Source organism: Vanellus vanellus (assembly GCF_965231255.1).
Source record: "Vanellus vanellus genome assembly, chromosome: 1".
Classification (NCBI taxonomy): Eukaryota; Metazoa; Chordata; class Aves; order Charadriiformes; family Charadriidae; genus Vanellus; species Vanellus vanellus.
In genome coordinates, this window is record NC_138905.1 from 16404264 (window position 1) to 16422377 (window position 18114).

Sequence of the window (18114 nt, forward strand, 5' to 3'; positions counted from 1 at the left end):
CTTTGATCTATCTATATCTCTTTTTGCCAGTCCTTCGATACAGGCTTTCCATTCCACAAAGATCCTATAGTCATTTCCCTCATTAATTGCCGTTTGACGTCATCTTTGTTGAACCGGAGGCCTGAGTCCTGAAGTTCGGAGTACTTAGAGTGAAATGTCCCCTGTGCATTGCACAGTAGCACTAATATCTTCCTCATTCTGCTGGGAAAATCTGCTCTGATACAATTTATGTCTTTTTTGGAAGGCTGCCTTGGAAAGGCAATTCAGCAATGTCCTGGTTGTACATCAGGTACTGTTGTGCTGGTTGTCTGGCACATGACACGTACCTGACTTAGCCAGCAAGCCTGCTGTGGCACGCTCAGAGGAGCAGTGGGCTAGTACAACTGCCCACCATCCGTCTGACATCTGTAGAAAGTGGTTTGTAACATCTTGCTGTGATTACCACCGCAGGCCGCCTCTCCCACGCCATTTTGGGCACATGATCACCCACTGCAGAACCACAGCTTGTTACTCACCTGCAAATGCATGAGTGTGTGTTCTGAATGCCAAACTTTTCTTACCTCAGCCTTCAAGGTCACCTCATTCTTTCTGTATTCAAAGCCTCCTCACTTTAATATTATCTTCCAGCTTGGTTTCATTAGCAGATTTTATCACATAATTCCAGATTTTTGCCAAAAAAAGAACAACTAATGAAAATATTTAACAGATCAGTGCTCCCTCTACCCTGGTACTTCCCTTTCAAAGCTCCTAGTTGTCACCTCCTCTTTGGTCTAATCCCTCTTGGCCGTTCAGTGCCTTTAGGCATCCCATCTTCTGCAAAAGCTTGTCTGGAGCCACGTCCTGGGGCCAGCGGTCTGTCTGTCTGCTTGCTGGGGGACACGCTCATTGATGACGAGCTACCTTGATGGTATATTGACAAATGCAGCAAATGATGTAGAGTTACCAAAATAATTATTTAATAGTTCACTATAAATGTATCCTTTCTTATGCACTTTGTAGCAGCCCGATCCAAATCAATGAATCATGTTTGGATGTGAAAATGCTGTGTCCTTCCTGAATGACCTTAATGTTGTACAGCAGATACATTGGTTACTGCGGCTCATGGTAGCGGGCTGAAAACAAGCTTAATAACTCAGTCTACTCGGTATTTTACAAACCATAAGGAAAACTTTATACAAATTATATACAAACTGAAGATAAAATATCACTCCCAACTATTAATCTGTGTTATAAATTACAAGATATCAAATATTTATATATTCTCTAGTAACTGTACAGATTGTCTACAAACAGTCGGAATAATATAGATATATTTACAAGTATATGCAAATAGAGTTAACATTACCTGCTGCTTCAACTCTGTGGGTAGGCTGTCAGCAAGGTATGAAATAAGAAAGTCTATGTGATTTTTGCCTCCGTGTATGTACATAAATATATTTCTATATATACAGATACACATAAAGACTAACAAGCCCATTCCAAAACCTGGAACATAGCCATGTGTAGTAAATCCTTTTTAAGGTATATGAAAGTATCCTTCCATCTTCATGCTCATCACTGTGTCTGCATTCGTCTTCTGTAAGTGACGCTGTGTTGCTGGAGGATATTATATTTAGAAAATTAAATCTAAAATTTTGTTTCTGTTGGAATCTGCAGGAAATAAAAGGAAATACATGTCACCCTCTGTAAGGAATAGCCAGGGCAGGCGCCCTCTGGTGAGTGGCATGCAAAAATTTGCTCCCCTAAAGCGTTTGTGTGGGAAGACTGTGGTCTGACATTTTTTCCTTATGAGGTTTCCGTGTGCTGGATGCTGCCCTCCTCTCAAAGTCCATGACAAAAGGCTGTGTGTATCCCTTTCTTATCCCTGTCTCTGGACTTCCCTTCTGCCTGTGACATTTAGATAAATGGGACCAATGCTTACATCTCTGCCACGCGGACATGCTACCAGTAAGCTCATCATGGGGGAACCGTGGTGGACAGGGGAGAGCCTGGTGAGATGGCCTTCCCCTGCCTTCCCTCTGCAGACTCTTAGTGCACAAGGCTTGTGAGCTGAGCCCCGTGCCTCCTGCTTTGCCTTCAGTCAAACCCCATTAACAAGCTGACTGGATACTTTCTGCCCTGGGCTGACACAAGAGCTCAGAGATGAAGGTGCTTTTAGTTATCTGACCTAGCAGTTCCCATGAGCAGCTTTTGGGGCTATGTTTCCTACGGTTGAAGCGCTGCTACCCAAGACAGGAGGCTTACCGTGACTTCCCGGCTGCGCAGTCCATTGCTGGGTATTTCGACATAATAGTTGTTGCTGCTAGCTTTCTCCTGCAGTGAACACAAGAAGTTGTGGGTTAGGAAACGGATTGTTTCTTTTTTGCTTCTTTCACATTGAAGAAGGTATTGCTTTTAAATCTCTGCAACATGCTTGGGAAGTCGACCTGGGAGGAAGGAAGCTCTCGCTTGTCAGCCCTTTATGCCCCCAGTAGTCTCCCTGTCAGTGCAGAAGAGCTGGGCCAGTTCAGCTAAGTGGGATTAGACAGTTTCCAGGTGAGTATTGTTCTGGGTTTGGTACTTTTAAACAGATTTAACATATGCAGGATCCTTTCTTGCTCTTGATTTAGGAGCATTCCCAGAAAGGCCAACACTAAATTTGGCTGTGCTAATTTATCTGCACTACTTTATCACTCCTTTTGAAGGTGGACAGGCCTGGGTAGCCCACATGCAAGCAGCGTCAAGTCTGCCTTGCAAGAGCCACTGCAGCACAAGCAGCAGTCCCCCACTCGATGGGTGACGACAGAGGACTGCCAATGGATGTGCGCACATTTCGCCCCACACCATGCCCTTCCCAAGGAGGTGATTTCAAGTGAAGTCCACAGCCAGGACAGTCTCCAGTGGGAATCATTCACTCCTTTCACCAGTGGTCTTCCAGGCACCTGGACCAGGGGCCGCTCTTACTTTCCAAGTTTATTGGAGACCAGCTGAGTTTTAATCATTAACTTTTTGAATACAGCGATGGTGTAGGGCACGTGGTTCGCTGTACAGGGCACTGCTGGGTGCCTGTGCATAATGTGAAGGCACTAAAGTAGTGAAAGATGAAAACTGTAGTGTTACCTCAGCGAGCTTTAATTTGGGGGAGCTGGCTATATCCTTCTTCAGCAAAATGTGTAGAACAGCATCATGAATGGTGAGGAAAAACATGGATGGCTTGATCTCCTCATCAAAAAATGCGCATCTCTCCAGTTTGTCCAGGAAGCCCTCTGTGGGGGAACAAAATCAAAGCACAAAGTGACCTGCGGGCCTTGAAAATGAAGAAATAGTGTACCCTGAGTGTGTCTGCTGAGCGAACATGGGAATTGCTGGTATAATGCACTCTTTCATTGCTTAGAGCAGATGGGTTCCTCTTTACTAACGTGGAGAGGGTGGGATATAAATGCCCGTCAGCACTGCCATGCTTCTGCCAGGCAGAAGGGAATTTGATCCCCCTTTCTTATTTAATGCCTAACCCAGTCTGCCCAACAGCGAGTCTCGCAGCCCAGAGCTGTACAGCACAGGGGCAAACATAGGTAAAACGAGCCCATGATGTGTGGTGCCAGTCTGCTGGGTTCAGAGTGGGAGGGACAATGCATCCACTCAGCTGGATCTGTTCACTATCCAAGATTAGAAGGTAAAACTGGGGTGATCCTCCGCAGCCGTGCTCAGTGGTGGACAGGGAAGGCAGTGGGATGAGGCACCCGTGGTGCAAGTACTCACCATGTGCCCCTGCAATGTAAATGTCAATGTCGATCCGGACAAATTCTTTTAAAGTCTGTTAAACCAGAAAAAGGGACCATTTAGATACTGCTAGTTTTGCTGATAACAGCCATTATGGTGATTAGCCACAGCAAATATACAAACCACTTTAAGATATTCAAGATCTATGATGGTAAGCAGCTCTAAACTCAAACTCTGCTGCACCTGGAGGCAGGATGGTCTCTTCACATGGCTGCAGACAGGGATGACTGATCCTTTTGGAAAGGGGCAGTATTAAATACCTTTAGCCCACAGTGAAAAAGAGATTCTTCCCTAAATTTTATGGCTTTATTGTACCTACTTGACATGTGATGAAACTAAGATTAGGGGATTGGAACATCTCTCTTATGAGGAAAGGCTGAGGCACTTGGGTCTTTTTAGTCTAGAGAAAAGAAGACTGAGGAGGGATCGTATCAATGTTTATAAAGACTTAAAGGGAGGGTGCCAGGGGGATGGGAACAGGCTTTTTTCAGTGGTGCCCAGTGATAGGACAAGAGGTAATGGGCACAAAATTGAACCTAGGAAGTTCCATCTTAACATGAAGAGGGACTTCTTTACTTTGAGGGTGGCAGAGCACTGGAACAGGCTGTCCAGAGAGGTGGTGGAGTCTCCCACTCTGGAGACATTCAAAACCTGCCTGGACACTGTCCTGTGCAACTTGCTGTAGGTGCCCCTGCCCCAGTAGGGGGGTTGGACTAGATGATCTCCAGAGGTCCCTTCCAACCTTGACCATTCTGTGACTCTGTAAGACTTCAAAAGCTTCTGGGGAGATTTTTATAACTGGGAGTTTGAACAGAACTGCAATTCCCAGTGACGTGGCAGGTGTTTAGTTCCTATGGAAATAGAGTTATACACCCTGTGTGGCTCTAGATAGTTAACTTTAGCTACTACTCTTTGAAAATGTTGTTCTTATTGCTTTGTTCAAGGTCATCCTGGGAAGCAAGAACAGGAGCAGAAATGAAACTCCAATGCTCCAACTCCCAGCCTGGTGCTTAAAGCCATATTTCGTATGCACATTTCTGTAAAGCTTCCTGAAATCTTATGAGGTGAGGAAAGGGTGCCACAGCCAACACTCTAATTCCAATAAAATTTAGGTTGATTATTTAATCCATTTCCTAAACATTTTCTATGGAAAATGTACATTAAAATTCACATAAACTCAAAGGTTGCCACTGACTTTCCAGTCCATTTAGAAACACCTTTAAGAAGCGAGCTAGAAATACAGAATAGAATCACAGAATGGTTTGGATTGGAAAGGGCCTTCAAAGATCATCTAGTCCAACGCCCCTGCCATGGGAAGGGACATCTTCCACTAGGTCAGGTTGCTCAAAGCCCCATCCAACCTGACCTTGAACACTTCCAATGGCAGGGCCTCCACAGGTTCTCTGGGCAACCTCTTCCAGTGTCTCACCACCCTCAGAGTAAAGATTTCTTTCTTATATCTAATCTAAATCTACCCTCTTTCAGTTTAAACCCATTGCCTCTTGTCCTGTCACTACAGGCCTTGGTAAAAAGTCTCTCTCCGTCTTTCTTATAAGCCCTCTTTAAGTATGGAAAGGCCATAACAAGGTCTCCCCAGAGCCTTCTCCAGGATAAACAAAACCAACCCCCTCAAGCCTTTTGTCATAGGAGAGGTGCTCCAGTCCTCTGATCATCTTCATGGCCCTCCTCTGGACCTACTCCAACAGGTCCATGTCTTTCCTGTGCTGAGGACTCCAGAGCTGGGTGCAGTACTCCAGGTGTGGTCTCACCAGAGCAGAGCAGAGGGGCAGAATCACCTCCCTCAACCTGCTGGACATACTGCTTTTGATGCAGCCCAGGATACAGTTGGTCTTCTGGGCCGTGAGCGCTCATTGCTGGCTCATGTCCAGCTTTTCATCCACCAGTACCCCCAAGTCCTTCTCGGCAGGGTTACTCTCAATCCATTCTTCCCCCAGCTTCTACTGATACTGGGAATTGCCCTGACCCACATGCAGGACTTTGTACTTGGCCTGGTACAAACAACTTCATGAAGTTCAGACTGGCCCACTCCTCAAGTCTGTCAAGGTGCCTCTGGATGCCATCCCTTCCCTCAAGCGTATTTCTCAAGCGTAACTACATTCATTTGTTTTTCTTTCATATGATCACTGTCTTTCTTGTGAATTACAATTACCTTTTGGAGGATTCTCATGGCAGAAAAATCAAGGAAGGACACTGCTGAGAAATCCAGAATGATGCTGTGGATGTCGACTCGAGGCACAGTGATGCCAGGGGGGAGGTCAGCAGCCCAGTTGATCTGAATGGGCAAGTCTGTCATGTTGGTGGGCTGGTCCAGCTCCTCTATTCTGTTGTTGTCTAATTCTTCATCTGACTCGTGTGTATGCTCAGCCATGCAAATCAAGCCTTTCTGTGTTGACAGAGAAAAGTGTCATAATTAATACTTCTCTTTAAGACCCAGCCAGGGTAGTAGTGCATCTTATGCAAGGGCGAGAGTGGTGGCAATGCAAAGCTGATGTACCCATGAGATTGAGCAGGACCCGCCTGCACTTTACATTAGAAAATGTTCTGTCTTTCCCTTGTCTGGAAGGGTTTGGAAATGTTGGCTTTCCTCTCCTCAGTCATTTAATCATTATCATAACCAGTTAATGAGGGCTTGTTATTGTTCCCTGAAGTCAATGGTCAGATACACTTTGATTCAGCAATCTTGGAACAGGTCAACAAAAAGCATGTAGGGTTTGGGCTGGGAGAAAACCAGCTTTATCCTACCATTAATGCAGCCTGAGTATCGCTTCTGTGGGATCTGATCCTGCCATATGATGCCAAACAGAGCTCCAGTGGGCACATACAAGCGCTGCCCATGGTAAAGCTGTAGGTCTCTAACTGTGAGAGTAATTTAAAATCTTATTTTTGAAATGTGTTTATGTCACAAAGTGGCAACTTGGGGAATAGCATATCTAATCAGGGCAGGAGCCTGTGAGGCACTTCTCTGCCATGTCAAGCCAGGAAGCTGATTGCTTAACCCCCTCCTGCATGGAGTTGCCTTACGTACGGGTGTCACTTGCAGCTCGCCGTTCTTCAGCATCTTTCTGATCTTCCTCAGAGCTTTATTGCGTTTCCTCAGGACTCTCAGTGGGTCGAAGCCAACCTGCAGAAACAGCACTTTGAATAATTAAAAAAAAAAACACAGTGACACCAGAGGAAGGACACAGTATCTTATGTGGCTTTTCTTTACAGGCATGATGAGCATAGTTTGGACTTGATGTTGCCTACCACTTTTCATCAATTCAAACAAGAGCCCTTTTTCTTGGTTGAAAAGTTGTCTACAGTTATGACTACAAACCAGGCAGGCCCATCTGTCTAGCTTTTGGACACCAGCATGGACTGCATTATTGCAGTGATCCTGCTGTAGCACAGACCAGTAACTCCAGCAGGCTGCTGCAGTGCTGGGTAGTCCAGAGCTTGTCCTACTCATCTTCGTTACGAGATGGCTACCCAGGCAACTGAGGTTAGAGAGCTCACAAGTTGTGTCTGCTCTGTGCCACCTGATGCAGCGTGGGTCCTATACACATCGTTTCATTTTCTTGAGGAAGAATTCTCTATGTTTACCTTACTTTCTTCTAAAGGACTCAAAATATGTATATACATTGTTATGGTATAAGTTCAGCACAATTCAGGCTGTTCTCTTTCTCAGAGGTGTGTACACACATGTGGCATTACAGTAGTGGAAACAATATTTGAATAATTAATGAAAAACTCATCTTTGAACTGTGGATTGACTGCATATGTAGTAATTACTGGGAAATTGTATTCACCTTAATGTGTCATGCAATTCATATGTTCAGAATGACAGCCCCAGACACTTACAGCAGTGACGAGTTTCTCCCTGAAGAACTCAATATTAGCAAAGAAGATAGGAGATGAGCACCTGAAAATCTTCACTCCCTCTGGCTCATAGATCTGTACAATGAAGGAAAAGCGTCAGTAAGGACATGTGCTATAGAATCACAAATGCAGCGGCTAATAAAAGAAATGCAACATTTCTTACATCAGTGTAATCCTTCCTGTTCCTGTAGATGTTACTTCTCCCAACATTAGCCAAAACGGAGCAGCTTGGGCTGTGAACAAAGACACACATACCATTATTTGTAGCCCACACTGAAACTTGGCGGAAGTGAAAGATCAGAGAAAGCAACCTCAGCTCCAGTTCTTCAGACCGAAGCAGGACCCACATCCAAGGGTTTACACCTGTAAATGATTTTTCCATACATGGTTGCTGGATGGACAGAGTCAGGGGCTGTTGGCCTTCTCTGTATGGGGGAACTAACATGTAACAGGAGGCCCTGAGATATCTTTTCATCGTGTCCAACAAGTACTCACATCTGGGAGCGGATGACCACGGTCAGCAGCTGGAATGCCACAGCGGTTGCTAGCCCAATATCCAGGCCAAGGAGAACAGCAGCTAAGAAAGTCACCACCCATATAACCTGTAACGAGCAGGGGGGTGGCAGCATTACAAGTGTGTCAAGGACATGGGTCATGAGCCCAAGGCAGGGGCAGCGATGTCTGGACAGTTTTTTTCAGATGTGGTCCAGGCTGTCCACCCATCTTTGGTGAGGAGTTTCATGCTTCCTAGTTTGTGTTTTCCTGGCAAAATAGGCCCAGACTCACCAGGGAGTGTTTCTAGGGATGACAATTTCTATTCAATAAAGGCTTAGAATAATAGAGGTGTTGATTTTCTATGGGTAGTTCACCAAATGTTCAATCAAAATCCAGCAGAAAGGCAAGGTTACAAGTAAATCAGGATCATGTTAAAGCTGAGTTGTAAATGTGCTTTGGATATCAAAACAGGCAAACGTAGTTGCTGTCAAGGTACTCGACTGATAAACATAAATGACTAGATAATACTGAGTATTTTTAACCACAGACCTCAAAGGATTTTCAGGTGGTAAATAACTGGCAGCTGGGAAAACTGAGGCCTGGAGCCATTTGGGAACACAAGGAATGGGCTGATGAGGAAGCCAAGAGCCTAAATTTTCTGGGTGTCAGAGGTAAGCAGTCCTGCCCTCCAGTCATGAGCTTTGCCATTTGGAGTAAACCCTTTGAGCCATGGTCTTCACTTGGTTTTTGCTGTGTAACCTCCACCTAACGTACCGCGTGAGTGTGAAAGTGTCCCTGAATGTGTAGCCAATGTAGACATTTTCTGTAACTGCCTTCTATATCTGACTTTATATAATGAATGGTATTTTAATAGATTTTGATGAAATGGAAATGGAATGAAATGGAAATGGAAAACAAACTTAGGAGAGAGCATCAATTCAAAATAAATGGGACAAAATAGAAAACACAAACAAGGGGTATAAAAGTAAAAAAGGCATGCCACTATTGTACTTTCCATTTAGTGAAGTAAGGCAGGTATAAAAATAAAGATAACCTGTAAGCAAATTTGCATAATGGGTGACTTTCCCAGCGTGCTTCATTCCTGAATGCTTGTGGGACTCAACTTACACAGTCATACTTGTCCTTTCTCCATAGGACGCTTACTTCCTTGAACTGCATGAGCATTCCTTTCAAGTTGCCAAGAGCCAAAGATGCAAGGACTGACTGTTAAAAAGACCAAAATACATGTTGAATTTTAAAGCAAGCAAAGCAAATGTTGAACATTAAGACTTAGAAGATCATACAAGTAGGGCCAAAGCGCAGCTGAAAGGCCAGGCAGCTCCTCATGCGCTGTCACTGCTGCAAGTTGGGATGCCCTGTCCATTGCACTGGAACATCCCTAGCCATGGTGCAGTGCAGGTGTCTGACTTGAGGCTACAAATCCCACTTATTTGTGGCACCTAAAATCTGTTTCTGTGATGTTTGGTGTTTGGGCACTTGCGTTCCCTCTGAGGGACCAGATGTAGTGGTCCTATCTGTCATGATCTGGGAAGAAGAACCAAGCTTTGCAAAACCCTAGTTGGCTCCCACTGAAGTCTTTGAACACTCCCAGTGACTCCTAGAGCAGCCCTGTCTTCGGCAAGCAGGAGGAAGTGCGAGGTGAAGCCAGTGAATACCTTCTGTAGTGGCGCCAGGAGAAACCCGATGGCCAAGATCACAATCAAGACAATGAAAGCTGAGATAATACCAGCAATCTGCATAAGAGAACAATTCTACCGTGAATAAGTGCCCAAAGGAATCATGGTTATCCAGGAAAACAGAGCTTTCTTGCATTAAATGCCATCATCAACTTTTTCTATACCTGTGTTTTGCCTCCTGTGCTCTCCTGCACACCTGATCTTGACAGAGCGGTGCTGGAGGCAAATCCTTTGAATGATCCACCAACTATATTACCCAGCCCAAAAGCAATTAGTTCCTGAAATAAAAACAAAAGAGGTTGTTCTTAAAAGCCAGTTCATGACAGTTATTCACAAGGCAAGCCATTCCTAAAATGACTTATTTCCCATCAACAAATGCACTGTATTTATTTCTGTGTTATTTGCATACCTGGTTACCGTCTATTGGGTAGTCATGCTTGATGGAATACACTTTAGCCACGGAGAAGGCTACTGCAAACCCAACAATTGCGATAGAAATGCTGTCACCAATACATTTTTCAAGGACACCTGCATCAGGTGCAACAGGCGCTTGAAATCTGAAAGACAGAAAAAGCTACTCGTTAAAGATACGCCTAATGAGAGAAGTTGTCAAGCAAGCAAGCAAGGCAGTGTCCAGCTCATAGAGCACTTTGGAGAGATGTGACACAGAATTATTGGTCTGAACCCTGTAAAAATTTAGGGAATCCTTGATCAAAACAGAGACTCTGTTTGTCCTCGCTCGGCTCAGCTTGTGTCTCAGCAGGCTCTCATTTCCTTGGCCAGGACCAGCCACAGCTTATTTTGTCTGAGCTGCATGCCCAGTTCTGCCTTCTAGTTACGCATGGATGTAAACATGGCACTGGGGCCCTTGCACAGGGAATTTGCACACGGAATGATTTCACTTAATTGCAACAACAACAAAAAAATGCCTTCATGATTCACTGAAGCACTTTAGACAACTAACCAAATACTAGGTCAGGTACTATCGACTAGTCTCTCAGGCTATCTGCTAGATGCTTTAGCTGTACCTTTTCCTGCTCCTTTGATCAGGGGCTTTTGCAGATCCTAGGGAGAATTCCTCCCTGGGCTTCCCTCCCCTCCCCCTCATGACGTGAATTCTGAAGAACTGAGACTCTTGAGCAGAAATAGCTGTTCTTCTGCAAACTTCATCCACTAACACCCCCAGGGCTACAAGAGGCCATCGAGAGTGCCCCAGTCAGTAAATGGCTGCAGTCTTCTGTCCTGCTACATGTCTTCTTCCCTCTTTTTAACTTAATGTCTGCCTATTAATTCTTCATACCAAAACTCTGGCATAGCTGGATGTACTCTCTATGCAGATCTATACTCTCTATGTGGATATATACTCTCTCTATGGATATACTCGTAGAGGAGCAGACATTGAGGCCTCTGGAGGATAATGGTGCCTGGGGAGATGCTGGTGGCTGGTCACAGGGGACCAGGCAGGAGAACTATGCAGTGTCCTGGTGGCTTTCCAGAACTGTTAGTGGCCACTGAACTGTGCATGTACTTTGAGGGAAATGGAGGGATTCAGGAGTGAGTAGCTCAGGAAAAGGGACAAACATCAACCTCCTGCTCAACAGCGGTCTTCAAAAACGAAGCATGCAATTATTTCACGTCACAGTGTATTCTTTGTCATGTAGGAGATTCACCCTACTGAATACCTTTTACCTATTTAAAGTGTATCCTTATATTGTAGAGAGCAAAATGTTTGTTTGCCTGCTGAAAGAAGATGAAGCATTACTTTAATCAAAAAGCAGAGCTGAACCAATTTAGCACTGACAAACTGAAGAGAACATTTTGCTTCACTGGAAATTTTAAGCAACTTACTTACCCTTCCTCTAATTTTCCAACGACAGCTACACCAAATTTTTCTTCAAGGTTAACAAAATAGGAAATCAGTGCTGCTAAGACCGTCTGAAAGATAACAAATGTCACCTCCATTAGGCATATTCAAGTAAGAGTATGAAGAAACTATTGAAAACAATTTCTCTCCCTCTCCCACGTGCCCTCCAGTCTCATCACCATCAGCAGAATAATGCCCCAGGTCTGCACATCCCTTTGCTGTTCAGATGTAATTCCTGAATCACCTTACAGGTATGGCTTTATGTTCATAAATCACGCAGAGTACATCAGAACATCTCATTAACAACAGACAACATTCCACCCAACAAACCAGGTGTTTTCTAACAAGGTGCTGTAATAACTCTGGGGGAAAATAAGCACCACCTGCATCTATAGCAACATCCTCCAGTACTTTAGAAGCTTGCTGCCTGTGAGAGGCTTCCCCCACCCCACTGCTGCTCAGAAGGCAAAACTGTTTTCTGCTTGGCCACAGATGGCCAGGACTTCAGTGGCTGCTTGCTGGTGTGGTGCAGAGGGGCCCCAGCTGTGGGACAGCAGCCAGCTGGTCTCAGAGCCAATTTCATCCAAGGAAAAAATTCATAGTTTATAACATCTTACTCACTACAGATGCATTCAGTTAAGAACAGCTAAGTAGAGGTAAAACATCTCACAATAGCTCACGAACACTGTCCATTTTTCTGCATAGGTAAAATGATAACCCACCATTTAATGCAGAACAGGAGAAGAAATAGTTAAAACCCTGCTTCCCGTGTCACTATAGTGATGGAGCAATGGCAAAATCAAAGAGAAGAGACTGTTACCACAAGGAGTTCGATCGGGATGGGAGTTGGTAACTTTGCTTTGTATCGATCGTTCATTTCTTTCACCACAAACACGATAAGCAAGACAAGGAGGGATGTGACAAGGTCAGCGATGTTTGTTTTTGTGATCTGGCTGAAAACACTCTCCAGAGTCTGAAAAATCAGGAAGAAACATGCAGTGCTTTAGAAATAGTAGTCCCTGGCACAGTAGCACCGTCCCTTTCCAGAAGGGCCCGTACCTGAATTGCTCTAAGGGTTATGGCAGTTGGGATTTGATGTGGATTGCAAGCCCCAATGAATGTGTATGTGCATCATCCAAACAACGAAAGGATCTATGAAAGACCCTTTCCACTGGCTCTCGACCCTCTTCTCCTGGCCTCCCCCTGAGGGAGGGTCGGAGCAACACGCACGCGCGCGATGGGAAACGTGAGCAATGGAATTAGCGAGCAGGTGTCTCTCTCCACTCCTCCCTTCCTGTCCTTCTCCTTCCTTCTCTCTCATCCAACAGCCCTCATGGAGTCATATCTAAATTAAATATATATAATATCAGCCCAGTAAAAATGAATAATTAAATGCTCGAGGTAAAGTTGAACGCTTAATTAAAATATGCCAACACACAATAGAAAATATTATCTAATTAGCCCAATGGGGTTTAACTTGTTTGGCAATAAATTTAAAGATTGGTCCTATACTAAGAATACATCCTATACTTTTCTCTTGTTTTTCCTCCTGCTTGGCTGGTTTTATGCTGAATTGTGTTATTACTGTCTTGTGATATACAGTCAGATATACATCACAGGTTTCAATAACATTATCAAATAACAAACACTAAGCACTTACATAGATGATGCCGAATGGTTTATTAAATCCAGGGACAGGTAGTTGAAACATGAATTTCAGCTGAGATACCACAACATGGATAGCTGCAGCAGTCGTGAAACCGCTGATTAATGATTGTGATAGATAAATAACAATGAATCCAAACTGGAGAATTCCCAGAATCAACTGAAATGCAAAATGACCATATGTCAGTGTGATTCATTCATGCTTTTAAGCAATCTCTGCAACTAAGAGAACAGTATTTAATGGGAACAAAGATTTTCACCTAACCCCATGCATCCAGGGATTAAGGAAAATTCTACCACCAGACTTGCAATAAAAGTTGAGACTTAGTAACAGGGTGCATAAGGCTAGTAAGAGTAATTGCTAGAGCAGTTAAAAGCTATTTTTATTTTATAACTAAAATAAACCTCCGTAGTCCTAGGGTTTTCAGTACCCATATTTTCACATGGTACAATTGTTTCATGAAGCAGAACCATATTAATAAGGAAGGAAGGAACGGCACAAATTCTATATTAGTGAGGAAGGAGAATTTTTTATTTCTTTTTAAAAGACAAATCCAAGTACTTTACTATTATGAGACAGAACATTTATTCCCCTTGCTGTGTCTGCTGTGTCTTTCATATTACTCTCACAACTACTTTTTTCCTATCCAGCAGGTGATCGGTTTTTGCTGTAGGTGGGGTGCACCTGTGTGGGCTGTAGGCTCAGGTCTGGGCAAAACCATGGATTTCACAGCATGGATCAGTGCCTGGTCACTGGATGTCTCCTAATCAGTGAGCCAAGCTCAGTTACGTAGGAAGGGGAAGAGAATTACTTTGGTGACTGCCCCAGCAGAAAACAAAGGGAAAGGCCAGTCCACCATTCATCTGTTCCTATACATGCATATAGACACGTGCGGGCACACGCACATATGTTTACCAACCTGAAAAACCCCAGAAAGGAAGGTTACAGACGCAGCCACCATCACCCTCTCTTCATTTATTGCTGAGATATTCGCGGAAGTGCTATTTCCAGCACTGTCATCCGGGACTAGCCTGATCACGGCTCCTCCCACCATCAGGCTCAGGACGGGGAAGGGACCTGAACATCACAAGGTGTTTGTTAGAGACCTGAAGGGGCAGCGTGTCCTTCTTCACCAGTAAGGAGGGCAGTCGGTGTGCTGGAACTTACCCACTGAGATATGTCTAGATGTGCCAAAGATAAAATAGACCAGAACAGGGAAAAATGCTGCGTAGAGTCCGTAACCAGGGGGGACGTTCACCAGCAAAGCAAAAGCGAGACCTGCAAGGACAGAGACCCGGGGAAGGGGATGAGCGTGTTACAGGCTGAAGCCAGCCGTTCCCTTTGCGCCTGGCATAGCAGGCTCGGTCAGAGTACGCGTCTCTCAGAGGTACCTTGCAGGACAGCCACAAGCCCCGTGTTGATGCCGGAGACAATGTCGCTCAGGATCCACTCTTTGAAGCGATACGCTGGCAGCCACGAGGTGATGGGGAACAAACCCAAGGCAATTTTTTTTACCCTTTGTGGGGAGCAGCTGTAAAGACACAAGAGGACAGAGCTCTGTTGGTGAATGGCTCGGCTGAGTCATAGCCTGTCTTTGGAGGAGAAACAAAGGGAAAAGGATCCAGGTTCAGGCTGCCAGAGGTCAAAATCTTACCCAGACATAGCCCTGATTAACCTGCTCTGCCAGCTGTGCTTCAAGGAGGATTCAATGGCCTCCAGAGGTCTCTTCCAACCAAAATTTTCATAGAATCATAGAATCACAGGATGGTTTGGGTTGGAAGGGACCTTTAAAGGCCATCTAGTGCAACGCCCCTGCCACGAGCAGAGACATCTTCAACTAGATCAGGTTGCTCAGAGCCCCCTCCAACGTGACCTTGAATGTTTCTGGGGATGGGGTATCTGCCACCTCCCTGGGAAATATGTTCCAGTGTTTCACCACTCTCATGGTAAAAATTTCTTCCTTATATCTAGTCTGAATCAACCCTCTTTTAGTTTAAAACCATTACCCCTTGTCCTATCGCTGCAGGCCCTATTAAAAAGTCTGTCCACATCTTTCTTATAAGCCCCCTTTAAGTATTGAAGGCTGCAATAAGGTCTCCCCGGAGTCTGTGCTACCAAGTGCACAGGAAAAGAGAAGCTGTCTGGGATACAACTGTAGGAAGACTTTTAAGGTTAATATCAGATTAAATTCTTTAGAAAAATATGACATTGCATTTGAGTAATGAGTTTTCATTTGCTTTGTTGGAATCTGAGATAGAAGCTGTCAGGATGGAGTTCATGCTGTCTGAGAGAGGCAGTTTGGGCTGTTTCTTAGATCCATATTTAAAAACAATATTAAAATATTCTTACCGAAAATATAGTTTCAGGTGATCCCAAAAGGTTTTATGGTATCTGTGCAATTTCTCATGCTCTTCATTGAACAAATTCTCTGAGTACACAGGTCTGGCCACAATATAGTGGTTGCCCACAGGTTCAACCATTTCTCCTGAAATGCCAGGCGAGGATGGCGACTTGTGTGTGCTTCTCTCTGGCCTTAGTCACTTAAAAACCTGAAATGAAGAACGGGGTTAGCTCCTTATGTACTGTGGGGCAGGTAGCCATAGAATAGATGAGTGAACTCCAAACTGAGCGTTACCACCTTTGAAGATCAAGAGATGGTTGAGACACCTGGTGCGCTTTGCCAAGGTGATCTCCTACCCCCCTCCTCCTCCCACTGCAGGGCAGCATTTCGCTGGAGCATGAAGTGTTTCTTTCTAAAGATGCAGCCAAAAAGTGGACAAGATGGATTTTGATTTAATTTATCTCTGAGTCAGTCATCTACAATCAAAACCTGCCTCCCTCAAGGGAGACTAGTTCCTCAAAGAATATACAAGCGGTTCCCAAGCAGTTTCTCTTTGTGGCACCACCGGGAGGGCTGGGAGCTTGCTGAAACCCACTGATATGTGAGGGGAAAGGCAGAGCCAAGGCAGGCCTCAGCTGTCCTCTCTTGGACCCAGAGACAGGGCTGAACCTTTCGGCTTGGGTCTGTGAGACGAGGAGGTTAGGCACAGTAGTAAAAAAGTATGGTGTTGCTGCTTGTTAAGTTATTTGTAAGGTTTATTTCCACAGGTTGTCTGGACTGCTTCTCCTCTGTTTCACGCTCACAAACAGTTGTTGCAATGTCTGACCTAAATACTATTTTCTGCTGTGTCCCAACCCACATTCACATGTTTGTGCTGAATAGAAACTGTCCTCGGTCACTCCAGAAATGACCCCTGAAGCCCAGGTTACACATAAGAAGATTCAAGATTTGCTTCAGTTGATAACACTGGGTGTTTTGCAGCAATTAATTGATGACGTCACTGTGCTGCCCACTGTGTTGTTGTGTTTCTCTCAATGCTTCACATTCTTCCCACATTAAATTCATCTGAACAAATGTGCTATTTAAAAACATTTATCTCTGCTGTAGCCATCATTACAGTATTGGTCCTAGACAGGAGCTGTGGGACCTATTCTTGGCACAGTTGGACTAGATGATCATTGTAAGTCTTTTCCAAGTGAACCAGTCTGGTCTAGCCTATTTTCTTTTGACTCAGAGGCAAAGATGTACTGTAGGATGCAAAAAGTCTTTTGTGATGCTGATAATAGAGTGTTTATCTTTGTTTTCTCTCGCCTAGTGATTTCAAATGCTCCTTAGTGCCTTGGTGCTTGCTGGTGGTCTCATGAGATATCCCCAACCAACACTAGTTCCTCGCTCAAGTCCATTGCCTGACTCATGCATTTCTAATTCAGACTTGTGTGTACTCAATATTTGGAGATATCACAGGACACATTTTCAAGTGGCACAAAGCATTTTGCATAGTTATGAGCAGCTGGAAATCTGTTTATCTATGACAATTTTGGCATCAAAATGTGAATCCCATCCTGAAACTTTGCTATAGCTTAGGGCCCGTTATTGACCTATTTCAAATTATTTCATTTTAGTTTCCTCCTAGTTCATTCTGGGGAAATTCATGGGTGTGTAGAAGTCCAAATAATGTTAGATGAACCTCTTAGATAAACTCTTGTTGATATACTATTTTTCCACAAGGGACTCACTATTTTGGCAATGGGTTAAACATTTTTGCTATCTGTTTTAACATTAAAAAAATAGATCTGTAATATTTTGCAAAAACTATCAGGTAATTATTCTAACAGAGTAATACTCAAAATCTAAGCTCATTCAAGACCCTGTTCCAAAGTCAGTTAAAATCATACTTCAATCCTGTAACTGTACACTACTGTCTCTCCCTCTGTTGGGATCAGAGCTCCAAACCTGAGGCTGATGAAATTTCAGTGAAAAAATTGGTTAATTTAGTTCTTTCTCTCATAAATCTCGGTGTACTTAGATTTGCAGGGTGAAGTTTTCTCTGTCAAGGATTTTAGAATTGTTCTGTTTCCTAGTCTGTGCATCACTCTTTTAGACTTCACGTCAGAGGAAGAAATATTGCTGAAAGCCCAGCTGAATAGTTGTGTTCATTACATTGTAGGGCACAAGGTGTACTATTTGTACCCTTTGAAATGTTCATAAGTCATAACAATAAAAGAAGTGTATGGGTTACTCTTTCGTTTCAGATTTTCCCCTGTGCTGCAGCTGCTGTAGCTTTCCTGAGTACTTTAGTTGTCACCCCTGCCCCTTGCCCATCCTTTATTCTTTCCTCAGGCCAAATTTAATGCCCTGATCTCAGGGAATGTATAATATGCCTCTTTACAACTCTCCAAATCTACTTTGGTTT

The 18114-nt window shown here is 44.1% G+C and overlaps 1 protein-coding gene across 1 annotated transcript; it reads right to left on the reverse strand.

The window, feature by feature from the left end:
• Positions 1-1554: 1554 nt before the first annotated feature.
• On the reverse strand, positions 1555-15840 carry SLC26A3 (solute carrier family 26 member 3; the record flags this gene model as incomplete). Its single annotated transcript, XM_082498096.1, has 20 exons — positions 1555-1596; positions 2245-2313; positions 3100-3245; positions 3739-3793; positions 5930-6163; positions 6806-6901; positions 7621-7713; positions 7802-7871; positions 8134-8240; positions 9262-9357; positions 9810-9887; positions 9995-10108; positions 10240-10387; positions 11683-11765; positions 12515-12667; positions 13355-13519; positions 14280-14437; positions 14528-14638; positions 14752-14891; positions 15710-15840. 20 exons carry the CDS (start codon positions 15838-15840, stop codon positions 1555-1557), a joined length of 2289 nt encoding a protein of 762 aa, XP_082354222.1.
• Positions 15841-18114: the final 2274 nt, after the last annotated feature.